General features: G+C 36.4%; 1 protein-coding gene across 1 annotated transcript in view; it reads left to right on the forward strand.

The window, feature by feature from the left end:
• Positions 1–2,008: 2,008 nt before the first annotated feature.
• Positions 2,009–26,868, forward strand: part of eif2b3 (eukaryotic translation initiation factor 2B, subunit 3 gamma) — a 41,911-nt gene continuing 17,051 nt past the window's right edge. The window contains exons 1-5 of the mRNA XM_084119161.1: positions 2,009–2,303; positions 2,544–2,700; positions 6,188–6,345; positions 17,790–17,949; positions 18,230–18,341. Of these exons, the coding sequence (XP_083975287.1) occupies positions 2,553–2,700; positions 6,188–6,345; positions 17,790–17,949; positions 18,230–18,341 (578 nt within the window). The 5' untranslated portion in view covers positions 2,009–2,303; positions 2,544–2,552. The remainder of the gene's footprint in view (positions 2,304–2,543; positions 2,701–6,187; positions 6,346–17,789; positions 17,950–18,229; positions 18,342–26,868) is intronic.

A 26,868-nucleotide genomic window follows, 5' to 3' on the forward strand; every position in this document is an offset into this window, starting at 1 on the left:
AAAGAGCAGATAATTACTAGAGAAGTGTCAGTGGCCTGGACTGACTTTTATTACTGCCTTTCTTGAACCAGAGCCCGCTGCTGTAATGACAAAAATATTGCCATCTGTATGTAGTCAACAGCTTGTAAATAAAGATGAATCACAGGTATTAGAACATAAAAACTCTTATTGCTGGATTGCAGAGATGATGGTTCCCAGATTGCATGGATGTTAAAATGCACCCCTGACCTTAACTTTGAAATTTGAAGAAGTGGGAAATGACGGTCAAATACTGAAATTCAAGCAAACATTTGTGTAGGAATGTTTTTGAAATTTCATATGTATGTATGGTTAGAGATTGATCAATATTTTATAAAAATAAATGTCCAATAAGGTTTTTAATTGTTTTATTTCTTCTTCTTATTATTATTATTATTCTTATTACCATTTTTATATCAGCAATAAGCCACTCAATGCTTTATTGTCCCTGTCATTTTATATGCTTATTCCACAGAACATCTGAAGATATAACAATGGTTGAACATTTTTGCTTATTTTGCATTGTACTACACATCTGTTTTAACCAATCTAGTTTCAATGATGCACATCGCCAACATATCATTTTACTCACAAAGCCCAAACAAAAAGCAGATTTGCTTGTTTAGCTATAGACATAAAAATGTAAATGAGAGTGTTTGTTTTGCTCTCTGTTTGTGATCATTTAACATGATGACCCCACAGAAATCGCAGCGGTCCGTTCAGGCAGTACACCAGATGTTAAACTTGGGTCATGTAATCCATATGAGATTTCTCGGGTTATCCTTTAAAAATATTGCTTCACTTTACAAAAGAAGAAAGGATAAGGTGGCCAAAGTTTTTGGAGAGTGTGAATCACAAACAGTTGGTGTTAGGGGACATAGCAAAGGTGTGAATTCAGCACACAAACACTCAGAGCTTTAACATCAATATTTCCTTTGCTTTAACTTTTCTTTCTGCTTTTTTTCTAATGGAGGCAGCCTGCCCTGTTATTCCAATGTTTCTTCTGCAGGCAGCGACCAATGAAGCTCATCTCCTATCCAGAGAAAACAAAGCTAAGCCACATTCCCAGAGTTCAATTTGCTGTTACATCGGAGGTCTGTGAATTGGGGTTTGGGCCATGTCTGTTGACTGAGGGGATCTGGGTGGAGGAATGGGCTTGAGAGAAGACTTTACATTTTGACTATGAAACTGGACATTTTCTTAATTAGGTTCCCAGTGAACTTTAAGAAAATGGAGTATTGTTGATGTGGGAAGGAAAAATCTACTACAAAAATGTACCATGGTAATATTCTGCCAAAATAGTTATAGCTACAGTTGTTGTTATTGCTGTAAAACCATAATAAATTAATATTTGACATTTAAACACTCCAATAAGCATTCAATGTTCTTTCTGCCAATTTATGTTGTTATAGTGGCTAATTGTTTTAAGGAGTGTTGGATGCTATGAAACTGGAAAATTAATGGTTAAATAATAGTTTACATGACATACTGCATTATGTGTAAAATTCTATTGTTATAATCTGTATTTTTAAATGTCAGCATTTGTTTTCCATTTAATTTAAACATAGGCTAAATATCATTTACGTATTAGGCTACCACTTCTCAAAATCCTTTACCTGGTTAAATTATGAAAAAAAAAAAAAAAAAAAAAAGCGAAAGCGAAAGCGAAAATGTAATAATAAAAAAATCATTAATTGCATAACGCATACACTAAAACAAAAATATTTTTACAATAATATTATGCTGTAAACGCCCTTTTGCTTTTACATAGGCAAACAAGACTACAGTATTATTTACTAGTGTAGGCTATAAAATAAAAAAACAACCACAAAATACATCATTATATAAATCCAAATATCAATTCAAATAATCTTTGAATATATACAAATTAAAATAAACAAATTAAAGAAAAAGGGAAGTCATCTGACTATTATCACGCTCTCCTCTCATTTTTTTTTGTGAAAAGAGGAACTGATCTCTCTGCGGAACCAAAGTTTCTGGTCGTGGTTTCTGTACGACCTATTTAATAGTTGTCTTATGTCATTATCTCGAAATGTCTTGTTAGTTATTGTAGACTACTACATATAAAATATTCAGATGATTTTTAGTTATTCGTATTCATTGTGTTAAAATACTAAGATTATATCGGTTTTAGCAGTAAGTGTTTGAAGATAGCGAGTTTAGTGACAGACCGCTCTACACGAGCGTCTGCTACAGTGCTGCAGATTTTCACGTGCACGGACTCGATACTTTACAAATCATAATAATTTGGACGACCAATAGAGGCAAGTCGACTGTGTGTTTCTAAACCTTTTTAAACGTTAATAAATAATAACGTCAGAAGCGGTTATTTGTTCGCAGTACGTCTCAGTTAATGTAGTGTAGTGTAGATGATGAAACAAGAGGCATGTCTGGAGTAATATCTTGAAAATCATGTTAAATCAAAGAAAGCTCCATCTGTCAGTCTGACTCAGTGTTTTCTGAGTGCTGCTGTAGGAAGACTGAATGTGTTGTCTGTTTTGCAGGTGTTAGGGATGGAGCTGCAGGCGGTGTTGATGGCAGCAGGTGGAGGCTCCAGGATGATGGATCTCACCTATAACACCCCTAAACCTCTGCTACCTGTGGGAAACAGACCCCTCATCTGGTACCCCCTCAACCTGCTGGAGAGAGTGGGCTTTGAAGGTAAATATACTGTCATATCAGAAAACAAAGTTCATTTAAAGTGACATTGTAGTATGTTTTAGGATATATCCTGTTATAGAGATTTATGGGTAGATTCTTCTGACATTGCAGAAGATTGTTTGACAGCTGTTTGACAGATCTGCTAAGAATAATGAATAAGACATCGTGGCTTGAAATTACTTTAAAATGTTTCTTTTATAAGGAATTCTTTAGATATTGTATGTCATTTAATTTAATTTAATTTAATCAAGGCCCACATTGCCAAATGGGAGTAGTAACACGGACAATAAAATCTATAATCTTTAATGATATAATAATACAAAATGCAGTTTCATAGCATACATGATGTCAGTTAGTATAGTTTCTGAAGTATCTGGTCTACGTTACTTTGTCTTTTATTATTACATGGTTTAAATTTTACTTTCTTATTGGAAAGTATTTTGAGCTGCATTTCTAGTATGAATTTAGTATTAATTATTATTTTTGAATTATTAAATAATTCAAAATAATTAACTTTCAGTGTCCTGACAGTCCTGGACTCTGTAAAAAACAAAACAAAAAAAAAACAGAAAAAGGACTGACTATTACTTTACCAGAAACAGTAACTCTATGCCTGTGAATTGCTTTGCATAGGTTAGCTGACATCGGATTGGATGACATGTTTTGGGGCGGGTTTTGATGAGTGTGTGTGTGTGTGTGGTGGAAGTTAACAAAATGCTGAAATTGCTTATTACACACTTTAGCTGCAGGTGGTAATAATTTTCGCAGGCTGCTTTAATTGAACTAATAAAGTCCGTATTTCCTAAATGGGAAAGGTAGGGCCATTTTAACAATTGGCATACTATAATGGCATGGTTTCACGTTACACCCACTCACACAGACCATCGCCCATGTTGCTTCTCATTTTTAGTATCAAGACTCTTTTTGTCAGGGACAGGAGCTTGATAAAACCAATTCGATTTTCCTGGGTTTTTTTTGGCAGCATATTTTGTTTTATAAGTCCTAAATTTTAACGTTTTATGTGCCCTAAATTCATGTGCTTAAATGGAAACTGTTTGTAAAGGTGGATGTATTGCCTAGTTGACACTATCTATACAACTAAAGACTAATGAAATTAAGCCAAGTTGCTTTTCAATCTACACAACTGCTTTAGGCTGGAAGGACACTGAATGACAAGATACAATTACACAGAGTCAGATGCTCTCCAGACAACTAATGTTGGATCATTTCAACTCTGCAATAATCAACTGTAGCCTAGTACTTGTCTTATGTTTTAGGCCAGCTTTCCTCCACATAGCTTAGCAATAGGTGACTTTCAGCAGCATAAAACTGTTTTGGGCTAACATAGCATGGAGCAATTTTAATAGTGCTAGTAAGTTATAAAATGGAAATAAATCACATTTTAAATGGACAAAAAGAATAGACATTTAAAACGTTTTAATTCATTTTAATGTATAAATAATAAAATAATAAATTGATCAATAATTTTACGTTGAAAAAAATAAATAGAAAATGATTGATTGCCCCCCGCAAGTGAACTCTCCAATGGCATTTGTTTAATTGACAAAGAAAGAAAGAAAAGCATTAGACAAAATGAAAAGGAATTGGCAAATGGACAAAGAAAGGCAACTGGTAATTTTTGTAATTTAAAATGGGAATATAAAAATTTCGATAACACATTAGTTTAGTTTTGAGTCCAATTCTCACTATTAAGTTGTTGCTTGTTAGCATAGGCCTATATATTACTAGGCTATTGGCTGTTTATTAGTACTTATAAAGCACATATTAATGCCTTATTCTGCATGACCATATTCTACATCCCTTAACCCTACCCAATACCTAAACTTAACAACTACTTTACTAACTATTAATAATCATTAAGTTTATTGAGACAAAAGTCGTAGTTAGTAGTTAGTTATCAGTGCGAACTGGACCCTAATCAAAAGTGTGACCAATTTATTTTTATTTATACAGTTTTAAATGTCTGTTAATCTGTACATTTAGAAAGGGATTTATTTCCATTTTTATGTTTGAATTATTAAGTGTCAGTCCTGATCCTCCATACTAATGGTTAAAAAACAGTCTTAGGCCTAAAGCAACATATATCGGAATTTATAGAATTTTATGCTAGAATACAAGAAAAATAAAATGAAGCAATGAAGTGAACAAAGGGTTCTAAGTTATCAGTTTGGGATTTATTTCCACACACACACACACACAAAAACCTTGTTAAAACCTTATTTCAATAGTTTAAAGGAATGGATGAGGGTCATTCCTTTAAAATATTGAAATAAGGTTTTTTTGTGTGTGTGGAAATAAATCCAAAACTGATAACTTAGAACCCTTTGTTCACTTCATTGCTTTAGCACATTTGAGAGCCAGTAGAGGTGGTGTACCTTCTTGAGTATCTGTGTTTAATGTCTTCATGATAATGAAATGTTTATTGTTCACACCTAGCTGTATTGACTAACCATGAGATCCAGCTGGTATGGAGTTTGTGGCTATGGCCCTTTGCCTGCCCAGCAGTACAGTATGCACCTTTATGTGTGGCACATTCTATCCTGTTAACAGCCAGAGTGCCAGCCAACAAGGCCCTGCAATTAGCTTTTACAAGTTTTAGCACAAACTATGGTAAGTAAGCTGCTTCGTTAGAAAATATTTATGCAGTAAAGCAGGATTCTGGGACAAACTTCATCCAGTTGGCCGAAAGTCTGTCTCACAGGGTAACGGCAAATAACTCACAAAGACTCGATTGAAGGTGTCTTGTCTAATATATTTGTGCTGAAGTCTGAGGTGTCACAGGTAAAATGTGTGCTGTTCTTAACCAATGGTGTCATGAAGGAAAAAGATCTCTTCCATTTCCCACAAAATCGAATGATCATGTCAAAACCATTTACAGTGCTTTGTTTACAGTGAAGTAATTGTATCACTCACCGTGTGTCCTTATAATGTTATTGTCATTTTTGTAAACTGCGCTGCACTCCTAGTGAAAGAACATTTTGTCACACTGTATACCTGTATATGGCTAGAATGACAATAAACTATCTTTAAGCTAATTGTTATTAATTACACTACTGATCAAAAGTTTGGGGTCAGTAAGATTTTATTTTTAAAGAAATAAACACTTTTTATTCAGTAAGGACGCATTAAATTGATCAAAAGTGACAGTAAATACATTCATACTGTTACAAAAGATTTCTGTTTCAAATAAATGATATTCTTTTAAACTTTCTATTCATCAAAGAATCCTGAATTTCTTTTTAATGGTTTCCACAAAAATAAGGCAGCACAAGAAACATTTCTTATATATATATATATATATATCAATGTTGAAAAGAGATTTTTCAAAAACATTCTTGCTGAAAAAAAATCTTACTGAGTCTGACCCCAAATTTCTCAACAGTAGTGTACATAAAAAACATGAATTATGCTTCTGATTTGATCCTTAATTCACCTAAGTGTTATCGTTGTTTGTTTGTTTTTCCAGAGGTGATTGTCATCACTACTAAAGAGGTTCAAAAGGCCCTGAGCACCGATCAACGGCTGAAGACGGACGTGAAGATGAGGTTGGATGTGGTGTGTATTCAGGAGGAAGCTGACATGGGCACTGCAGATGCCCTTCGACACATCCAGCAAAAGATCAAGGTGCGTCAAGTGTCAATATCATAAGATAACACTGAGGTATAACATTTCTTACATTGACAATTACATTGACTTTCCAAAAATGGGATAGAAAATAGGGCAAGAATTAACTGGATACAATAATTGGATGCAGTCAAGAAGATTAAGACGACTTCTTAAAGGGGAGGGAGGAGATAAACATTAAATGTTTAAAACTAGCTAAGTTTCATGCTAGGTTATTCATATGTGATAGATTATCTAAAAAGTTCCAATCATTATCACAGCTAAAATTATGGGATTCGTGTTTTAAACATTCTTCCACATTGATTGTGATGTTGCGATTGTGTCTCCACACCAGACAGTAACATGAGAAGTGCTACAGTTCATAATTCCAATATTGAGAAGTGCAAGCTATGTGATTTTGCTAAGTAAGCAGAGAATTTACAACATTCTATCACAATCCTGTTCTCAATATAATTATATATGGCGTGTATATTGGCGATGCACATTTTGCACTTAATTTTATTTCAGTCATCACTGCGCATTTTCGAAGCCATACCGAGAAACAACTTTAAATAAAACAGGTTTACTGTTAAAAAATGGGAACAAAATTCTGCATTATTAATATCAATGATTTAAAAAAAGAAATAGCCTATCTATATGGAATATGACCCAAATAACCCAATCATAGTCAGTTATGTTGGACATTGCATTTGAGCAGAAGCTGAAGAGTGAATGAACGGTCGGTAAACTGCAGCGTTGTGCTAGCTGGTTATTAAACTCAACCAAACGCGTCTTATATTTGAGATTAATCAGATAAATACAACATAAAATAAATCTTGCAACTTAAATCTGCACAAAAGGAAGCAAATGCGCACATGAACTTTACCGTGCTAGTCTGGTGTGTAACTTGTGAACGCGCTCTTCCTTTAACGGCACGCTGAAAAACTAAAGCACAGAGAATTTACAACATTCTATTACAGTCGTGTTCTCATTATAATGTTATGCATATGATAGATTGGCGCTCCACATCTTTCACTTAACTGCATTTCATGATCAAAGCAATTCCAGGCATTACTGCAGTGCGCGCTTTCAAATCCATTTTTACTTTATTTCGCCGGTCTGGAAGGCGTGCTGTCTAACGCTAACAAATCAGACCTCAGGAACCGTCCCAAATGCCGCAATAACCAATCAGGAATAAAAAAAAATAATATTTTTTTTTAAGTCAGGGCTATCATCATATTCATGATTGATCGTCGCTGTCACGAACGAGTACTCGAGTACTCTTGCCCATCCCTGGAATTTGTTTTCAGTAATTTCCAGGTCTGGGTAATTATGGGGAAAAAAATAGTTTTTCCAGACTATTGCACCTATTCAGTTTTCTAAAATCTAAAATCTAAAAATTAATGTATCATTAGTGTTGTTTTTGGCGGCCTGTTTTAATTTTAGTTTTAGTCTAGTCTTTGTGTCAAGCTGTCATTTTAGTTTTTATTAGTTTTAGTCACATTCATACTCTTTTTAGTCTAGTCAAGTTTTAGTCGACGAAAACTGATGACATTTTAGTCTAGTTTTAGTCAATGAAAATTGTATTTTAGTCTCTTTTTAGTAACGCGATTCTATTTAACCCAGTCAATATAAAATTTCTATTAAAAAAAAAAAAAAAAAAAAAAACTCGTTTTATATTTCCACACAAAGACGCGTGATATACACTCTGCGCTTTGAGAGGGATGTGGGACACGAGCAGGAAAACACGAAGATATCGATCTCTTTATGATATCTTCGTGTTTTCTACTTGATGTAAATTGGTTTGAAGAGCGAATTTTATCCTCCACAAGGGCGAAATATTTAGGCTATGTTTGAGATTGCGCTGCCAGAGAAAGTGACACTAAAAATCACCCGCGCGTGTGAAACGCGCTTTACAACTAAACTTGACGCGCCCTATGTCTAATATAACAAGCACAAACTGTGTTAAAAAGAATTTGACATGCAAGTACAAATGTAGGCTATCTGTCCTACAGCGTTTTTCTACTTTACCACAGTAAAGAATACGAATATAATAGGCCTAATTAAAAGCGAACCAAGAAAGGTTTATAATACCTTTAGAAAATGGGTGAGACGTGACGTGAGTGAAGATTTGGGAAAATAAACAAGAGATTCCATGCAGGGATGAGTCACGATTTTTGGATATTCGATTAGTTTATTTAATTATAGAATATCGAATAGGTTGTGCGATTATTCTCTAAAATAAAATCTCCATGTTCTGGCGCTGATGCGTTCATGTAACCAGAGACGCTGCCAATAACATACAGCTGTCACAAAGAACCGGCAAAAGTAATGATTATGAATGTGTCAAATATATCAATGAGACATTTTAATAGAATAACTAATGGAGTAATATATTGTTAAATTCGCTGATAATAGGGTGACCAGATCGCAATCCAGAATTTAAAGCCGACAAAGCTATGGGTTCACGCACAACTCTCTCATTCGTCGTGACGTTATAACATTTCGTCTCGTCTCGTTTTGGTCAACGAAAATGAAGAGACATTTTAGCATAGTTTTTATTTTTTTAAACCACATTTAGTCTCGTTTTTATTCGTCAACGATATTGCATTATACATGTATTTTAGTCATCGTCACATGACCATGCATTTACGTCTAGTCTCGTTTTCGTCAGGTGATAACGGTTCGTTGACGACAATATTTCGTCATAATTTTCGTTGACGAAAGCAACACTATGTATCATACAAGCGTGTGTTTTCATGGAAAAAGTTTAGCGATCATTTAGTGATTGTTGAACATGAATTAATGAATTCAAGGATCTCATTTTCATTATACAAAACTGTTCACTAAAAGAATATTTACTTAGTGATATGGTAAAATAGGAAAAGGAGCAAACACTCATCTAAATCAGACTGTGCTTTGCTGTTTGGTAGGGGTGTAACAATATGTCGTGTTACAATATATCGCAATACAAATATGCAACAATATGTATCGTGGATAGTGACAATATTTATTGTGTATAGTTCACCCAAAATAAAAATTACTGTGTGAGAAAGAAAAAAAAGTTTTCAGAGTTTGTGTCAGTACTACATTAAACTACTATATATAATGTTGAATATAACGTATAATAATGCAATGGGGGAATATTTGTGGGTCCTGATAATGTCAAATGTCTTATTTTACCAGTAAAAAGTGGCCTACATTATTTTAAATATATCTAGTGAGTGACAGAGTGCAAGCATATTCGTCTAAAATAATTCTGTATTTTCAGCTTTTTTTTGAATATTTTTATTCTGGTGTCACCATTGTCCTGTGCATTGGGTTACCAGCACTAAGTCCAAGCCTATTCATTTACACCCACAATGAATGTAATATCAAATTTTGCATTTTAATCAACAGTACATTTTTTGTTAACCTTTTATCGTATGTCTTGGAGAATTGCAATAATATCATATCGGGAATATCGTGATGTGTATCGAACCATGACGTGGGGGTATCGTTACACCCCTACTGTTTGGTGATCGAAGTATCAAACTGATGTGTCAGAGGTGAATATATGCAGGTTATAAAGCATTTTAGGTTTCTCATCATGATTTAAGTGCATTTTCTCAAAGTGATAAATCTTATGAAAAAAAAATATTTACAGATGACTGTACTGTATACTATACTGTATACAATATGTATACTATATGTTGTGTGTAGGAATCCTGTGATTGGAATTATCCTTAAGGATGTTGATCCTAGAATTTTTTAAGTATAATTGAGATTGTGAAGCTTTTTTCCTTTTTTAAAAAGCACAATTAAAGGATAAGATTTTCAACCAGCTTTGTATTGTTACAATGTCAGAAGTCTATGTAAATTAACAATGTATACTCTTTCACCATGTTACCTGCACCCAGATATCCCTGTTTATTTGACAGCTCCAGAGCTTTTGTTAAAACTGCAGATCGAACATCCATATTTTTGTATTCCTGCCCACGTACAGTCAGATCAACAGGGGGACGGTGCCAAAATCAAAAGTGCATTAACGGTGTTGACGTTTTTGGCAAAAGGGAACACCATAGCCCTTTTTCTCTTGTTTTCTCTAGTCATCTAGCACTGTTTCAATAAATGTTTCGCTTATCTACTGCATAGACAGCCAAGTTATATAAAAGCCCATCTAGCCAGCAGTGAAATTCCCTTTTCAAGGCACTCTACACCCTAAGGTGTTTCTGGAAGATTGTGAGAACTTTTCAGGTTTGTATTTTAAAAGATTGTTCCACCATCATGGGACAGTGAGTGTGAAAGCTCTGGAAAGCTATTTTGTTCCTTGTTGTGATCATAATTTATACCTTATATTTAGACTGTAAAACAATGTTGAATGTTATTATCTACTGATGAAATGTAGCATGTTACTGCTTCAAAGAACTGCCTAGATAATATTTGTAACCTGGTTTGTAGCCAGTATTGATGTAGCAACTGATTTGACATGTGAGGAGTGCTCAATGATGAAGGAGGGTCATAAAAGAGTTAGCAACAACACAATGATGTGATGAATTTTCATCACTGTAAATCATTATGCTCAGAGCATAGCACGGTGACTAAATGGAAGAAACATAATTGCAGCATGGGCATGCACGTCCATGTAAGCATGAGCGTGTGCCCAGAAGCGTGTAAAAGCCTGGCAAGCGTACACAGCCTCACCTGTCTCCCATGTGAGCTTGCCTGGGGTCAGTGGAATGATGTGAGGGGCAGATGCTGTGTTCCACAGGGGGATCTTTGATCCGTGCTGCCCTGCACCAATGGGTCCAACTCATTTCTCCTGCTGGAAGCCCAGTGGCCAGAGACCACTAACTCCACAAACACATGATGTCAGAACCCTTTTTTCAACCCTAACTGGCATTCATGGGCCTGCTAAGGGACATGTGTGAGAGTTGTTGTGTAGATGGAATGGGGCGGTGAGTTGAATAACATCCTGGTGGTGTTGTTTTTTTGGTCACTATTGGGTTAAATGTAGTTCGAAACTAGTCACAGAAACTGTATTTGCTTTTCATTGGGTGTGGTGTAATTTAGAGGTTAAAGATATAGGCTAGTAACCAGTAGGCTGTAGGATCAAACCCCACAAGGGGCGATCCATGAGCTTTCAGCACTGTACTCTTTATAATAAGTACAGTGGAGAATAAATGTCTGAGACCACATTTAAAATCAGAAATTTCCATTTAAACCTGGAAGTTTTTGGATTTAGATTTTTTTTTTTTTTTTAGATGAAGCATTTAAAATAAAATGAAGCAGAAATATTTGGACAGTTGATGTGACATTATTTTAACTTTCATTGCAACACTAAATTATTTAAATGGATTAATTTCAGTTACACACAAAAGTTTGGGGTCAGTAAGATTTTTCTTTTGTTGAAAGAAGTTTATGCTTGCCAATGCTGCATTTATTTGAAATATTCTTAGAATTTAAACAAACTGTTAAAATGTATTTTAATATGTTATTGTATGTAATATGTAACTTGTTCCAGCAATGGCAAAGCTGAATTTTCAGCGTCTTTACTCCATTCCTAAGTGTTGCATGATCCTTCAGAAATCATTCTGATTTGGTGCTCAAGAAACAGTTCTTATTATTAGTTGTGCTGCTTAATATATTTGTGGAAATCATACTTTTTTTCAGGGTTCAAAATGGAAATCTTTTGTGACATTATTACTTATTTGTTGTTACTTTTGATCAATTTAATTCATCCTTGCTGAATAAAAGTATTAATATCTTTTAAAAAATCATTCTGACCCAAAACTTTTGAATAGGATTGTTAGTACATTGGGAATTTCATAAAAAAAAAAAAAAAGTGTAGTTTTTTTAATTGATCAATTATTGACTTTCTCAATATGTCTCAATTACATGATGAAATTTTAAGAGAAATATGAAAATAAATATTTCCTTAGACTGTACTCGTATCACAGTCTCATTAAATTTATAATTTAAATAAAAAAGTATCAGTCTAAAATTCTTTCATAAATATATAAATAATAATAAATTAAAAAAAAGTTTAAAATGGTCTCTGAAGTTTTGTTATATCAAATGCCTTGAAGGTTTTTGTTTTTTGTTTTTTTGGACAGACATTTTTCCCAGCACAGATACTTAATTTGATCCAAGAAATCCATGGCAACCTTAAAAAAAGGTGTTTCTTTTATCAGTTTCAAATTGTAAACTTTTGACCAAATTGTCATGTTGATATTATAATTTGTAATGAAAGTAGGTGTATTAAATTAGAAAAATACAAAATAAAAATTTGCACCCCACTATATACTGAAATCACTTTGGATAGAAGCAGCTGCTAAAAAAGTACGTACTTTCTTGGGTCAAAATATTGTGTCTGTCAGATGCATTATTAGTGCATTTGTTCATTTGCATCATACCTTTGCGCATAAAACTTATGAAAGTGTAAAATATCTGAGAGTGGGATGTCTTAAACATGTGTGAACGCTCATCACAGGAGATTAACTCTCAATAAATATCAATGCAGTGGAAAGGGAATGTTGAGGAGGAGGGCTTGCTGGTGCACGCTAACAGCACAGATGCGTTTATTTCTAATCCTAGAGAGAAATGAGAGATTAAAAGCATTGAGTTGCAGAGCCCTCCAGTGCACGAACAGCCCCACTACGTGTTGAGAGATGAGCGCTGGCAATAGGGGCCCTAAATCCCCGTTTATTGTATGGCGTAAACACATAGTCTACTCCCTTGCTTCAGCAAACACCACGGACATAATGGAAGTATCTGACTGAGTGCCCGACTCTTAAAGCTCTCTTTCATTAGCCTGTGTTTGAGTTCATTCTGATGCATTGAGTCAATGTTTGTACAGAAACTGAATAATCTTCGTGTTGTGTAGCGTTCTGCCTGCTTTTGTTAGTAATAAGGCTCCAAGTTCACTGGGATCAAGTCATTCCCGATCGACTTGTGTACTAATTTTTCCTGAAAAATGAACGTATACATCTTTGTTTGCACCAGGTGGTCTGGAAAAAGTAAATCTGAATGGCACTGCTTTATTTTTGGCTTTTCATGATGATGTTTTTTATGTACAAGTAATATTTGTGTATGCCATTGAATTAAACCAAGACTTATAATGTCCTCAGTTGCACTCGACTTGACAGACTTGATAGTGTGTATCGTTTTTTTTTTCAGTTGAACAACTTTGTCAAAATGTTTACATTTTATCATGTTTTTTTTATGTTCTCAGTGTTGAATAGCTCTGTCTGTCTGTCTGTCTGTGAAATTCGCAATGTAAATGTGTTTGTATTCAATACAACTTAACATAGTCATGATAGCCAATTGTAAGCTTAACAACAAGTGTCTTTAATGGCAGACGAGTGTGAGTCGCATTTCTCCTTCCCTTCCTTTTTATTCCCTCTTATCCTGTCCTCCTCTCTCCACCCTCTTTTTCCCGTCTCTTCCTCTGCTCTCCTCTTGGGTGGTCTCACCTGGCTGGCCCAGGGGGCAGCCAAGCAGAACTGGAAGTGTCTGTGGGTGGCCTGACCTCCCTGTGCCTCTCCTCCAGTGCAGTGCAGTGCAGAACCACGGCCTACTGAAAGGCCCAGCGTCAGCAGCAGTGGCGCTCAGATGATCCAACAGCTGACGCCCACTCCAGACCTTCACAGGCTCTGTGACTAAGACAGGCCGCTGATCCAGCCTTCCTACACTGCTCCCCTCCTGGTGGCCAAGAGGGCACAGCCGTTGTTAGGCCTCAGGCATTTGGCCACTTGTCGAGTCCCCTCAAAAATAGAAACCCCGGCTATGAAATGTTAAGTGGTTTGAGCTGCAGCGACAGATCGATTTACTTGGGTGGTTTACGATGGGTGGGCTGGCATTGGTTGCATTTTTTGCGTTTCGTCCCCATACATTCCTGGTTGACTGTGAAGTCATTGTAAATGTTTGAATGTTTTGGCGATAGCCATTTATGTGGTTGCTTTGCCTTCAGTCCCAGAGTAAATAAAAAACACAGAGCGGAGTATACATTTCCAGACATTGCCTGCCCATTGGCTACTTTGAACCACAGCAGTGACCAGTCTTAAAGGGGTTATTTCACACAAAAATAAAAAATACATGTTGTCATTTAATCAACCTCATTCACGTTGTTCCAAACTGGTATGTCTTTTATTTTCTGTGGGATGCAAAAGATGATTTTTTATTTTTTATTTTTTCATACAATGAAAGTCAGTGGAATCCAGTGTTTTTTTGGACCCCAGTGTCTTTCTATATATGAGGAAAAATAATATAATCGTTCTTCAAAATATCTTCTGTAAAAGACCGAAAGTCATACAAGTTTGAAACAACATGAATGTGAATAATTTACAGAATTGTTGTTTTTGTGTGATCTATCCCTTTAATTCAGTGAAATTAAAAACTGGTAACTGGGAAACAGGGAAAACTGTGTAAAATGTGTGTACAATTTTTCCATTTTGTTCTAAATCTGGAATATGGGGGAGGGATTTTTGCTTTTTTGGATCAACAAAATCTCACATTTGCCACCATTTGATCTTTGTTTTGGTCAGACAGGTGGTTTGTTCCCTTTACGCAACACTTTATTATTTTTTTGACTGAGCAAAACCTTTCTCTATTGGGTGGACATTTTGGCCACCTGAGCAAAAACATGTTTTTTTACCAGATCTGTACAATGCACGTTTACACAAAAAGTGGTTACATCATGCAAATTGTAAGTTTTAATGTACTATTTCTATTTGATTTGTCCCTTGATGTAACTTAGTGATATTAAATCAAATTTTTGAAAACAAGTAGTTAATTCAGAAGTCACTAAATGAAGCACATTAACCAAGAAATTCTGTAAAAAAAAACATGTAAAAAAATCTCATGCATATCAGGTCAATTCTTTCTATTGTAATAGAATATAAAACAAAATAAGCAGTTACAATGAGATGGTTTGGGACAACCATAATGTGTTTTTGTACGGTCATTTATTGGCAACAGACAGAATTCTCAGAGCCATTATTTACAATTTTGTGAAACCTGGATATATATGGTAGGCCAATTTTAAAAGTGCGATTTTATAGACCTCTAAAACGTATGTAATCAAATTACTCCATGGGCAATTTTATAATGAATATAGATGTTTCTTCCTTTTAGTACTTTAAAAAAAGATCCGTATGCTAAATTCGTAACCAGTAAACTACAAACAACTGGAAAATCATGAGGCCTTTGAAAATTGTAGTGGACAATAGGGGCCTTGGAGTCAAAATGGTGAAAGTCTCTCAGCGGCTTTTAGCAAGGACTGAGTACCCGCTATATTATTATCTTTTTGCCAGCAGACTCTCCTCTGTTCGTTTGCCAAACAGTTTTTAAAAGGGGGATTCCCAGAGGTTTGAGATGTAGCGTGCCATCATGTCAACCATTCTCGCACGTTGTGACAGCCATAAACACTTAAAATAGGGTAAGACACAAACATGTTTTAGAAGAAGAATTGATGTATTGACTTTTTTTTAATCAAAAAAGTTACATAGTGTACCTAAAATTTAAATGAAAATGCAAAATGTAAAAATAAAAACCAATTCAGTGTATTAATAAAATCTATAATAGTGTCTCAATGATACTAAAATAACACTGGCTTGAGAACCACTGTGATAGACATTGCTGAAAAGCACAGTCCCTCGGGTCTGATTACTTTAATTAAACGCCGGCAACAATATTATTATATGCTCAATATAAATAATTTGAATAAACAATTCTTCTGCCAAGTTATGTAGTTCATTAGTCTAACTGTAGACAGTTTACGGTTGGCAAACAATGTAGTAATTTAAGTAGATGGGTGATCAGAGGTCTGTGTGTATCAGCTGTTGTACAACTGCTTTGAATGTGCTTTGATATTCTATGATATGGACATCTTTTCTGACAATAGCTGAAGTCTGAAGCATCTCAGATTTTCTCTCCAAATTAGTGTAAACATTAGTGCGGAATGTGTGTGGCTCTGGTTTTGCTGTGGATTTGTGAGGTTTTAAATGTGCATTAGCTTGAAGTCATTCTGGGTTTGCAGTGGTCAATGGGAAGGCATTGTTCTCCTTCCTCAGTAGCACAGTTAGCTCATTCTAAACGGACAGCGCTGTGCACCCTGTTATCTTTTGAGCATGTGTGCTCTGGTGGCTCCTGGGCCTTCTGCCCTAGGGCCAGAACAAGAGAACCGGAACTGTATCGGAGCGGAGCGTCACGGCAGGGCCTCTCCCTGGGCCTCCCCAATGAGGCATGCAGCTCTCCCTGAGCCAGGCACGCTTTAACGGGCTGTTCCCCACTCCCGCTCCCATGTTTATTTATCCACAGGCCTGAGATGGACAGACCAGATGGGAACCAGACAACTCAAACAGAAACAATGGCAAAGGCGAGCAGGATTTATCACTAGGTTCCCCTCCATGCCTGCGCTCACTCATACACACACTTAGGCACACATGTGCACACACAAACTGAGGCAGAGCATAGTGCTTATTCCAGTGACTGGGTCTCTCGTTTTCTCACGTCATTCTCATATCATATTTTAAACTTTTCTTTTGTTGTGCTGGCCATCACCATGAGTCTTTATACAAGAAGTTGGCTGCCTTAGTCCATGGAAAGCATTGCGACAGTGTTTTGCATTGGCAAGAACATATTACATTTTCTTTAAAATATGTGAAAACCTGATTGTTGTTGTAATGAATCAGCCAGTTTTAAGAGAACAACATAACATTAAGTAGTCAGTAGTATGTTTGGCTAAAATAGCATGAAATAGCCTGAAAAGTGGACCTTGAAATATTGACCTAAGCCATGGCAAGATAAACCTAACATGATGTTAATGTGCTGATGGTGGTCTATTTAGATGAAACCCAAACCGGCTATAAAAATAACTTTACTAAGCTTATTTTAACATCGCAGCGCAACTTGTGCTCCAGGATCACTGGCACTTTTTTGAATTCTTTGACCATGCTATATGCGTATGTATGTTTTTATTTTCTGTGAATGTACACATGTATTTAATTAATTACTGTACTTTTAAGACTCCTGTATGTAAATGGCCTCTGGTTTGATCGACTAATCTCTGTCCTGGCATTAATCATACTGTCACTTTTATTCTATGTTTCTGAAGATGAAATTGCTATTAATATAAATGTTGGTGGTCATATGTCATGACGATTAATGAATAACCAGTTTGGGCTGAATTGACCTGGTGTGGGAGCTTTATGTTGTGATCGAGTATGTCTGTATAGTATATTGAACTCTTTTATGCTGTTGTAAAGTGTGTCCGTAGCCCACTGCCACAAAAGTACAACATTTTTATTCAAGTATTTATACCCAACTGATGATTTAAAACCCTGAAATTAATCATTCTAATTATGTGTAGAGAACATGACGTCCTTCCAGTGGACATTATAATCAAATTGTGGGTGGAAAATCTGGATTGTTGTCTTGTCTTGATTCTGGTTTAAATAGGATTTGTCTCTTTTTCTCTCCCACAGACTGACATCTTGGTGGTGAGCTGTGATTTGATAACGGATGTTGCCCTGCATGAGGTTGTGGACCTCTTTCGTGCACACAACGCTACCCTGTCGATGCTCATGAGCAAAGTCCATGAATTCACAGAGACTGTCCCTGGCCAAAAGGGCAAGAAGAAAGGAGGTACTATCACTCATACACATGTGATTGACAAGGAAAAAGATGTGGTTTTGAATGAGTGTTGTTGTTGCACTGTTTCCAAACTACTATTTACAGTAGTGACCGTTTCCTCTTTCAAACTGAAAATGCATCCCAATGGCCTGTATAATCTTGCATTCCTGCAGATCTTTCGGGTTGTTGACTGGGCATGTGTCTTAAGCCAAAATACAATTTGACTATACTATATCTCGCAGTAGTATTTTACGAGTTCGCTATGACAGATTGTAATTGTGATCTGTGGCAGGAGAACAGAGGGACTTTGTGGGTGTGGACGTCACAGGGAAACGGCTTCTGTTCATGGCCAATGAGGCAGACCTGGAAGAAGGCCTTGTTCTCCGGAAGTCCATCATGCGCAAGTAAGTGTCAACATCACTTCAGGGCTGCTTTTAAGTCCACTTTTTTATGCCCTTCCCTCCATCTCGTTCACTCAAATATACGTCATTGCTTGCGTTGCACGAGTGCCCACTTCTGGCGGATTCCTTGCTATGGGTTGAAATGGAACGCCCTAAGCCCTTGATAACTTGCAATTCGCAATGGAGCTGATTTATTATTTACATTTTTTCATTGTTAATTTGTTTTATGCAGCATTCTAAAGCCCTTATGTATGCTTGAGCTGTTGGATAAAAATACACAAATGAAAAAGATAATACTATGTAAAAACAGTCAGCTTAATAGCTACAAGTTAGCCTAAATGTCAAAATAACTCCAATATCATACACTAGAGTTGTGTGGGGTGGTGGTAAATTAAGCGCAATCTGCTGTGACGTCACAGTCATGTTGCATTGTGGTTTATGGATCTGCCTGAAGTGTATATGGTGAATAAACTCTCCCTCGGTCAAAATCAAGCTATCGAGGCTCGAGGGTTTGTCAAAATAAACTTATCTTGCCCATTTGACAAAGTTGAATGCACTTCAAAATGGCGGCGGAGATTCCATGAGGGGAATTGCTTAGGGATGTTTGCGACTGTGTGAGTTAAACGCATTGGGATTGGTTCGTAAGATCAGACAAATTTAGTGACTACCGATCAAGTCATAGAATGTGATTATCGGCCGATCGATTGGAGTATCCAGATTTTTTTAATTATATAATTCTTTTCTTTAAAAAAAAAAAAATCCAACATGTTCATAATCGGAGCAATTTGAGATATTGATCTAGCCTTCTAATAAAAAATGCCCATTAATGTACAATACTTTGGACTTGTTGTGCTGCGGAAATGCGTTAGGGCATTTTGTTGCCTGGTTGGGTTTACTTTTCATGCTTAAAATTGACTTGGTCTGTCTAAATACAATTTAAAACTGCTACCCTCAGAGAGGTGCCGCTTCCTCAAGCGGCCTCACGGGACGATGACCTGCTGTTTTTGCTGCTGGCTAATAAAACTGGGGCCTCCTCCACACTGGCCTGTCATAAGTGCTGCCTGTCAACTCTGCTTTAGCAGGCGGCAGCCTTTCTTAACTGTTGATCCAATCCTTCTTTCCTGCCTTTCTGTCCTGTGTTTCTTTCACGGTTTCTCTTTTCTTTGGATTTTCTTTGTGTCTGAGGTTTTAGAGCTATGTGTATTATTTCCCAGAACTATGGGGAAATATTAGACTTTTTTTTGTTTTATTTTTATTAGACTTCTATCTAATGATTATTTAATGTATGAATATTTAATTTTGTTTTCTCATCTGTGGATGTTTTATTCATGTTTAAGTGCAGATATATTCTCATATTTTAAGATAGTATAATTTAATAGCTTATTGTTAGGCTGTAAGCTTACGCTGCTGTTTTGAACCAATAATCGGAACAAAAAGCAGTTGGAGGATGTGCATAATTCAAGTATTTTTCTGACTCCATTAAAGTTGTTATTCTTTAACCTCTTATTCTTCAAAGGTGAAATGTCTTCATTAGAACTGATTGGAAAGCTTAGGATTTAACCTGAATGTTTAGATAATGAAAGTTACAATCACTTAAACTTTCAACACTAGGGGCTTTTGCACCGGAGGAACCTTTTCATAGTTCCTAGAACTATTGGCGAAAGTACCCGGATGCCGGCACGTTCGCACCGCAGGAACTAGGAACGAATTTAGTTCTAGGAACCAAGCTAAACATGATCATGTATTTCTGCTCAGCAACACTGGACATCAACCACACGGCATACGCTAATAACTTTCCATATACTGTCTACTTTCTATGTATAACAGTTCCATCTAATAACGTATTAGACAGGACTGTTGGACAGATCGTAAACTAATGAACACGGAGAATGCGAGCACTGTTTGTTTGCTCTGGGTCTGGCGTTCTCAGTGTCATCAAAATAAAGGTCTGCAGCGCCGTCAAAATAAAAGTCACAGCAACGAGCTACGTCGCTTCAAAGTTCGTACTGGCGGTGCGAATGCAACAGGAAAATGTTCCTAGGGGAACCATTAGTTCGCTCACCCTGATGGCTAGTTCCTAGAACTAAGTTCCTAGAACTATCTGCTGCGAAAGCCCCTATTATCAGTGATAAAGGAAAGATTAAGATAAGATAAATAAGTTCACTGCCATTCAGTTCAGTTTACAAGCTGTAAGATGAGAAAACAAATGTGTCCTGTGAAGCAAATGGTATACATGTGTCATTGAGGTGTAAATGACTCCCCAGACAGAACCAATCCTGTACCTGGAGTGTCCCAGCAAGTCCTCAATAGGCAAATTGATGAATCCCTTGCACTAGATAGATACTGTGATGATGAAGGCCATTGTGCCATGTTTTATTCACATGCATACCTTTAAATGGAATTTAAAAAATATTTTTTCTTGTGATGGCAAAGCTGATTTTTTTTTTTAGCAGCCATTACTCTAGTCTTCAGTGTCACATGATCCTTCAGAAATCATTCTAATATGCTGATTTGGTCTTCAAGGAACATTTTACATCTTATTTTCAGTGTTGAAAACAGTTATTATTTCAGGATTCTATGATTAATAGAATGTTTAAAGAACAGTGTTTATTTAAAATAGAACATTGTATCTTTTGTGACTTTACTCCACCAGAGTTCGTTTTGTTTGGTGCGCACCAGGGTTCGGATGGCAGTGTTCACACCATCACACAATCAAATGAACCGCACCAACAGAGCAATCACACCAGAGTTCGTTTTAGTCGAAACAAACCTGCCAATTGTGAAAACACCCCTAAAAGAATAAAAGTATTAATACAAGTATTTTCCAACCTTTATTAATGCATTTTGCATTTGAAAATTTCCAAAATTTAACCTTAGTCATGGTAGACTGCATATATAACAAATTAGATATGTCGACTAGTCTGACTAAAGCGTATAGTTTTTATAGAGATAAATTAAGTAATATTTGGCTGATCATGTGACTTCAATATGGCTGCCACCATGAGGGGGACTATTGATAATATAGAATTAAATAGCTCAATTTATGCCACTGATATGACTAGAGACTTTTTTTAGATAACTAATCTTAAAATACCCCCCCCCCCCCCCATCTTTCCTCCCAGCCTTTTTAATGTTTTTTCTGATGTTGTCATTTCAGTGTTTAAGACCTGATGTTGGCAAGGCTCCTCAGATTGTCAGCACCTTGTGTGGGGCCTGTACTTTGGGCCTGTTCCTGGTTGTGGGGGTGATCAGGGGTCTGGGAGTAGGAGAACTGTAGGGCTCTGCATGCGGCTGTGTTGGGAGCTCATAAATAATTTGCCACTGTAAATCTTGTCTAGTAATAGAAGGGTTGCAGCAGCTGTTAGCATGTTGTACGCTGAGAGGGAGACTAAACACTCTGCCTGATCTGACGTTAAGTAATGTATTGTTCCAGTCTAATGCACTAATATTATCATAATATAAGCAGATATTAAAAGTATAATCATTAAAAAAATTATTTGAGTCAAATCTTACCCCAAAAACAAAAGAAAGAAACAAGAAATTATATTTTATTAAAAATAAAGCTATACGCTTATTTAAACCATTTACTGTTGTACAGTGGAAAAAGTGTACTTTGTAAAAGTGAGAATCTAATAAAAAATAAGATTGCATAGTTGTTTTGACAATAATGTCAGAATTTAAAAAGTGCACCCAAAATTTAAATGACCCTGAATGACTTTCGTTTTGTCCTGTGGAACACAAAATAATATAATTTGTAATTTTTTCTTTTGTTTTTCCACAGAAGAAAGTAAGTCATATTTATAAGTTTCAGGTTTGAAAAACATGTGCGAGAGTAAATGATGACAGAATTTTTTATCTTAGGATGAACTATCCCCTTAATTTTTTTACTTCTACCTTGTTTGAAGTATCTCAGAAGTTTGGTTAAAGATGTGATGTTGACCAGGGTTGCCAACTTCGGTTGCCTGGCTGGATTGAACTGGAGCTGGTGCAATCTTTAGGACTCCCATCCTGAGGTAGAAACAGGGAAGCAAAAAGAGAAGTATTAGCGTAGTTGCTGTTAATAGCATTTTAGGCAAAAGATGATTATGTGATGATTGTACTTTTTTAAATCATATAATTGTAGCAAGTTAATGAGAAGCATTATGTGAATGATTGGCTAAATAGATGCGTCTTTAAACTAGGTTTAATCTAGATTTATGCCAAACTGTTGCAAAATGGAAATATGCACATAATTGTGATGTAAGTTATGCGCTGAGGAAAACGATTTTTGATTGCTTTAAACTGTAAAAGCACCCTTTCGTCACTTGACACGTTAAACGGCTCAAATGAGACTTATGAATATAAGTCCCTTTAAAGTTCAAGACAAATGGGGTCATGATCTTTTCTCAGTGTAAGTCACAGAAGTTATTCATGCCACAGCGCACATATTCACCTAATCCACAACAAAATTATCACCTGGCTGGCCTGTGACAATGCGAATTTAACCGGCCAAATAGAACATTCAGAAATCATGTCTCATGCCAAATGCATGAGAGTTGGCAACTTTGCAATGACCGACAGATTTCTAGCATTCCCTCATCATAAGAGACAGCAACAGTGTTGAAGTACATCTTAGTGGTGGTCCTTTTGTGTTTCTAGGATTGAAGAAATGTGAGAGAAAAAACATTTTGGATATCGGTTTCTCCATCTTTATGTGGTCTAGTAGCAAAACTGTTACACATGTGACATTAGTTGGTACTGGAATTGATTTTTACAGATTCCAATCTCATACATCTTGCTTTATTTTCAACCTCATATTGTTTACAGGTGAGATCTTATTCTCTGTGAGACAATTACAGTGTTGTTTAGTATTACTTAATTTATTTATTGATTAACTTTAGTCATTTTACTACTTTTTAGTTAGTTACCAAGGCAATATTTTGGCAAAAGTAAAAAATTCATATTATTTCAATTCATTTTAAGTTGTTTTAGAATTAGTTTTAGTTATCAATAACAACAATGGACTGTTGTGGCCCAGAGCCCAGAGCCCATCACGTTATGATCTGATCAGATTATATTAAGTGCCACATATATACATAGACTTTCTAATGTATTTGCACAATTGTGGTAACAATGCTCACAGGACACACTCACATACGTGACAAAGTGGTAGTGCTCAGTTTGTGAAATGGTGGTCACAACTCTTGGTTCCCTATTTTCTAGCACTAACTTGCTGTAGCCCACTAGATTTAAACTTTCTAATTGTCATAAATCTAGAAAGAATAGATCGGACAGGAAACATGTATGTATCTTAGTCTGGCAGCCAGAAAGCAGTAGTAAACTTCCTCGGACAGCTCACTGAAAAGGCATGTTAACATTGCTGCTCCTTTTGCTTTGTTAAAGCTGCTAGTGTTTAATAGTGTTTAACATTGTGCGCAATCCAGCTCTTCCTCCTAAACACGCTGCTCAAACATTACACTCTCCAGACTGGCTGAGGATGTTTGAGAGTACGGCGTGAGTATGTCCTGTGCTAAGATTTACCAACCCGTCAAATCCAGACTCAGCTGTTGTGTTTCTCCTCCAATGTTAGTCTGTTAGTTATTTAACCTGCCGATTCAGACGAGCGATCGCAGAACAAAGGCCTTGCGTTTATCTAGGTCTGGATAAATTTGCTCAGGCTCCATCGACGGCACACTGTGTAACGTATGACCTCACTGTGCTGTAACGCAGATTTTTGTGCTGGGCTTTATAGGAAGTAGTAAGCCATTAAAACTAATAGTGTGAGTCACTCACAGTCCTGGAGGCCTTTCCCAGGTTTTTGTCATCCTTGTCAGCTTGAGGAGGAAGCAGACAGTGAGGGAAAATTATTTATTGATGGAACATTTGGTTTTAGAGCAGTTTTTTTACCTTAGTGTACGCTATATGACATTTCATGACAATTGCTTCAAGATTACAGTTAAGCAAATTTGTTTTTGCCTCTACTAGTCACACAGTCAGCAGACCGTAAATAATAGGGAAAAGTGGGGGAAACTGGTTTGCAGAATGTTGCGAGCTGGATTCGAACTTGTGGCACCTATACAAGCACTATGTGTTGACGTTTTTTCCCCCTAAACAGTGCCATAGACCAGTGGTTCTCAACCTTTTTGACTCAAAGGCCCCTCTTTGTAGAACACAATATTTGAAGCTCCTCCTTCATATACGCCAAAATATTTCTGATATTTCTGCTGCAATTGACAACTGTTAAAAAAAAATCATGTTGAATTAATTCATGTGGTTAATATAATATATTAAATCAATTAACCATGATTAATTGTGTGATTTGAGAAGTTATGTATATCAGAAAGTAAAAGAAATGTGATTTCAGTTTACATCTTCATTTTATGCATTTATTTTTATCATTTTAATTTAGATTAGAGTTGGATATTTTTAATATATTAATAATAATTCATTCATTTATATTCTTTGAAATTATTCCGAGGCCTCCTAGTGTGCCCCGGCCCCCTGGTTGAGAACCACTGCCATAGAATTTCATTGAAGGTCTTGTGCTGTATCTTTGGTCCTAAATATCTTGAAGCGAGTAGTTTGATTGAAAAGTTCTTCCTAGTTGTTTTGCACTGTGAGCCTTGTATTTTCTGCACTCCATAAACAGCACCTGTTGCTCATCATTTGGCAGTCTTGCCTTCTTCCTGACCCTCTGTTCCCCTCTCTTTAACAATCATTCCTCATTCAAAACCACTAGGATCTGTATCCGTTACTCATCATTCCTTCATTCGGCCCATCATTTTCTCTGATTCACTCATTCTCCTGCCCGCAGGTGCCAGACCATGATGTCACATGTTGGGTGTTCCCATAAATCAGCGTGTCATGCCTTTGTTCATTCCTCACCTCCTTTGGATCTCTCCCTGCTGTCTGCGTGTGTGAGCCTAGCACATTGGTACCATATGTAGCCGAAAACATCTGAACGTTCCTCAGTCTCCGCACGCACTTTTCCTGCTTTTCAGGAATCGAGCCACTGCTGGCTAATGGAACGACTTAGTGTCATCATAATTTATTTTGAATGTATCCACACGCATACACGCTCTGATTTACACATGGCGAGTCTGTTTTTGAGATTTGAGTAAACACTGCAGCGTTTCAGGCTCTCAGTGTGTCATCCGCTGGAGGGAAACAGTAAAGCTCTTGAGACGAGATGGTTCTCTTAAGTTCTCGCTTCGTAAATGTCACGGGGTGGGTGGGGGGTTGGGGGTGGGAGGGTCCTCCTGTTCTGTGTTTACAGCAGGTCGCCCGGCATAAAGCCTGCATGTGTAGCTGGAAGGGTGGGAGTGGAGTTTAAAGGTGTGATATCGCAAGTGATAATGCTTCTCTTTTGCAATTTACATTTTTTGTTCGTTTATTTTTATATATACACTACCGTTTTAATGTTTTAGATCTGTAAGATTTTTTTAAAATGTTTTTTAAATAAGTCTCTTCTGCTCACCAAGGCTGCATTTATTTGATCCAAAATACAGCAGAAACAGTAATAATGTGAAATATTTTTACAATTTAAAATAACTAATTAAAATGTAATTTATTCCTGTGTTGGCAAAGCTGAATTTTCAGCAGCCATTGCTCCAATCTTCAGTGTCTCATGATCCTTCAGAAATCATTCTAATATGCTGATTTGCTGCTCTAGAAACATTTATTATTATTATTATAAATGTTAAAAACAGTTGTGTAAAACATTTTCTCAGTATTCTTTTATGAAAATAGAAAAGCTTTTGTAACATTATAAATCAATGTCTTTACTGTCACTTTTGATCAATTTAATGCATCCTTGCTGAATAAAATTATTAATTTCTTTCATTTCTTCCCCCCCCCCCCAACTATTCTTTCCATTCAAACTTTTGAATGGTATTGTATAATATAAATTAATAAATGTATAAAAAAATATATCTTTTCTTTTTTTTTATATCAAATTTACTTATTTAGAATTTACAAATTCTTAGCATAATTGTATGGAATTAAAAGATTTTTTATAATTTCTTAGTATAGCCTACAATTTTTTTTATTGTGCCCCCCCCCCCCCCCCCCCCCCCCCAAATCAATTTAGCCTTGCTGTGCGTGCTTTGCACTGCGCCTTAATACACTTGAATCATCATGAATTGAGGCCATTGAGCAAAACCTTGACTCAGTAATCTTGAAGTAAAGACTATTCTCTCCAGACATATGAGTTTGTGTATGTGACTGGAAGTCCTCATGTTCATCTGACAGCTTAACTTGCATTGCTGTCTAGTCTGCTTTACCTTTAGTAACACTTCGTGTTGTCCGTCAGGATGCACTGGACTCTTTCTCCACGTGAATCGCTCTGGCCCCAGGGCAGCCATTTTGTGGGCCTCTTGTGGCACTGTGGAGGGGCTCCGGGAGCATTTTCATGTCAATGGCAGGCTATAAAACAGTCTGGGGGGTCCGTCGGTGCTCATGACATCTCACTACTTACAAGCTGTGGAAGCAAACTTAATCCGGCTGGAGTTGCCATGGTATTTTCTTTTTTATTATTTTTGTCTGAGATTTT

Source organism: Abramis brama, assembly GCF_963993115.1.
Source record: "Abramis brama genome assembly, chromosome: 7".
In the NCBI taxonomy this organism is placed as follows: domain Eukaryota; kingdom Metazoa; phylum Chordata; class Actinopteri; order Cypriniformes; family Leuciscidae; genus Abramis; species Abramis brama.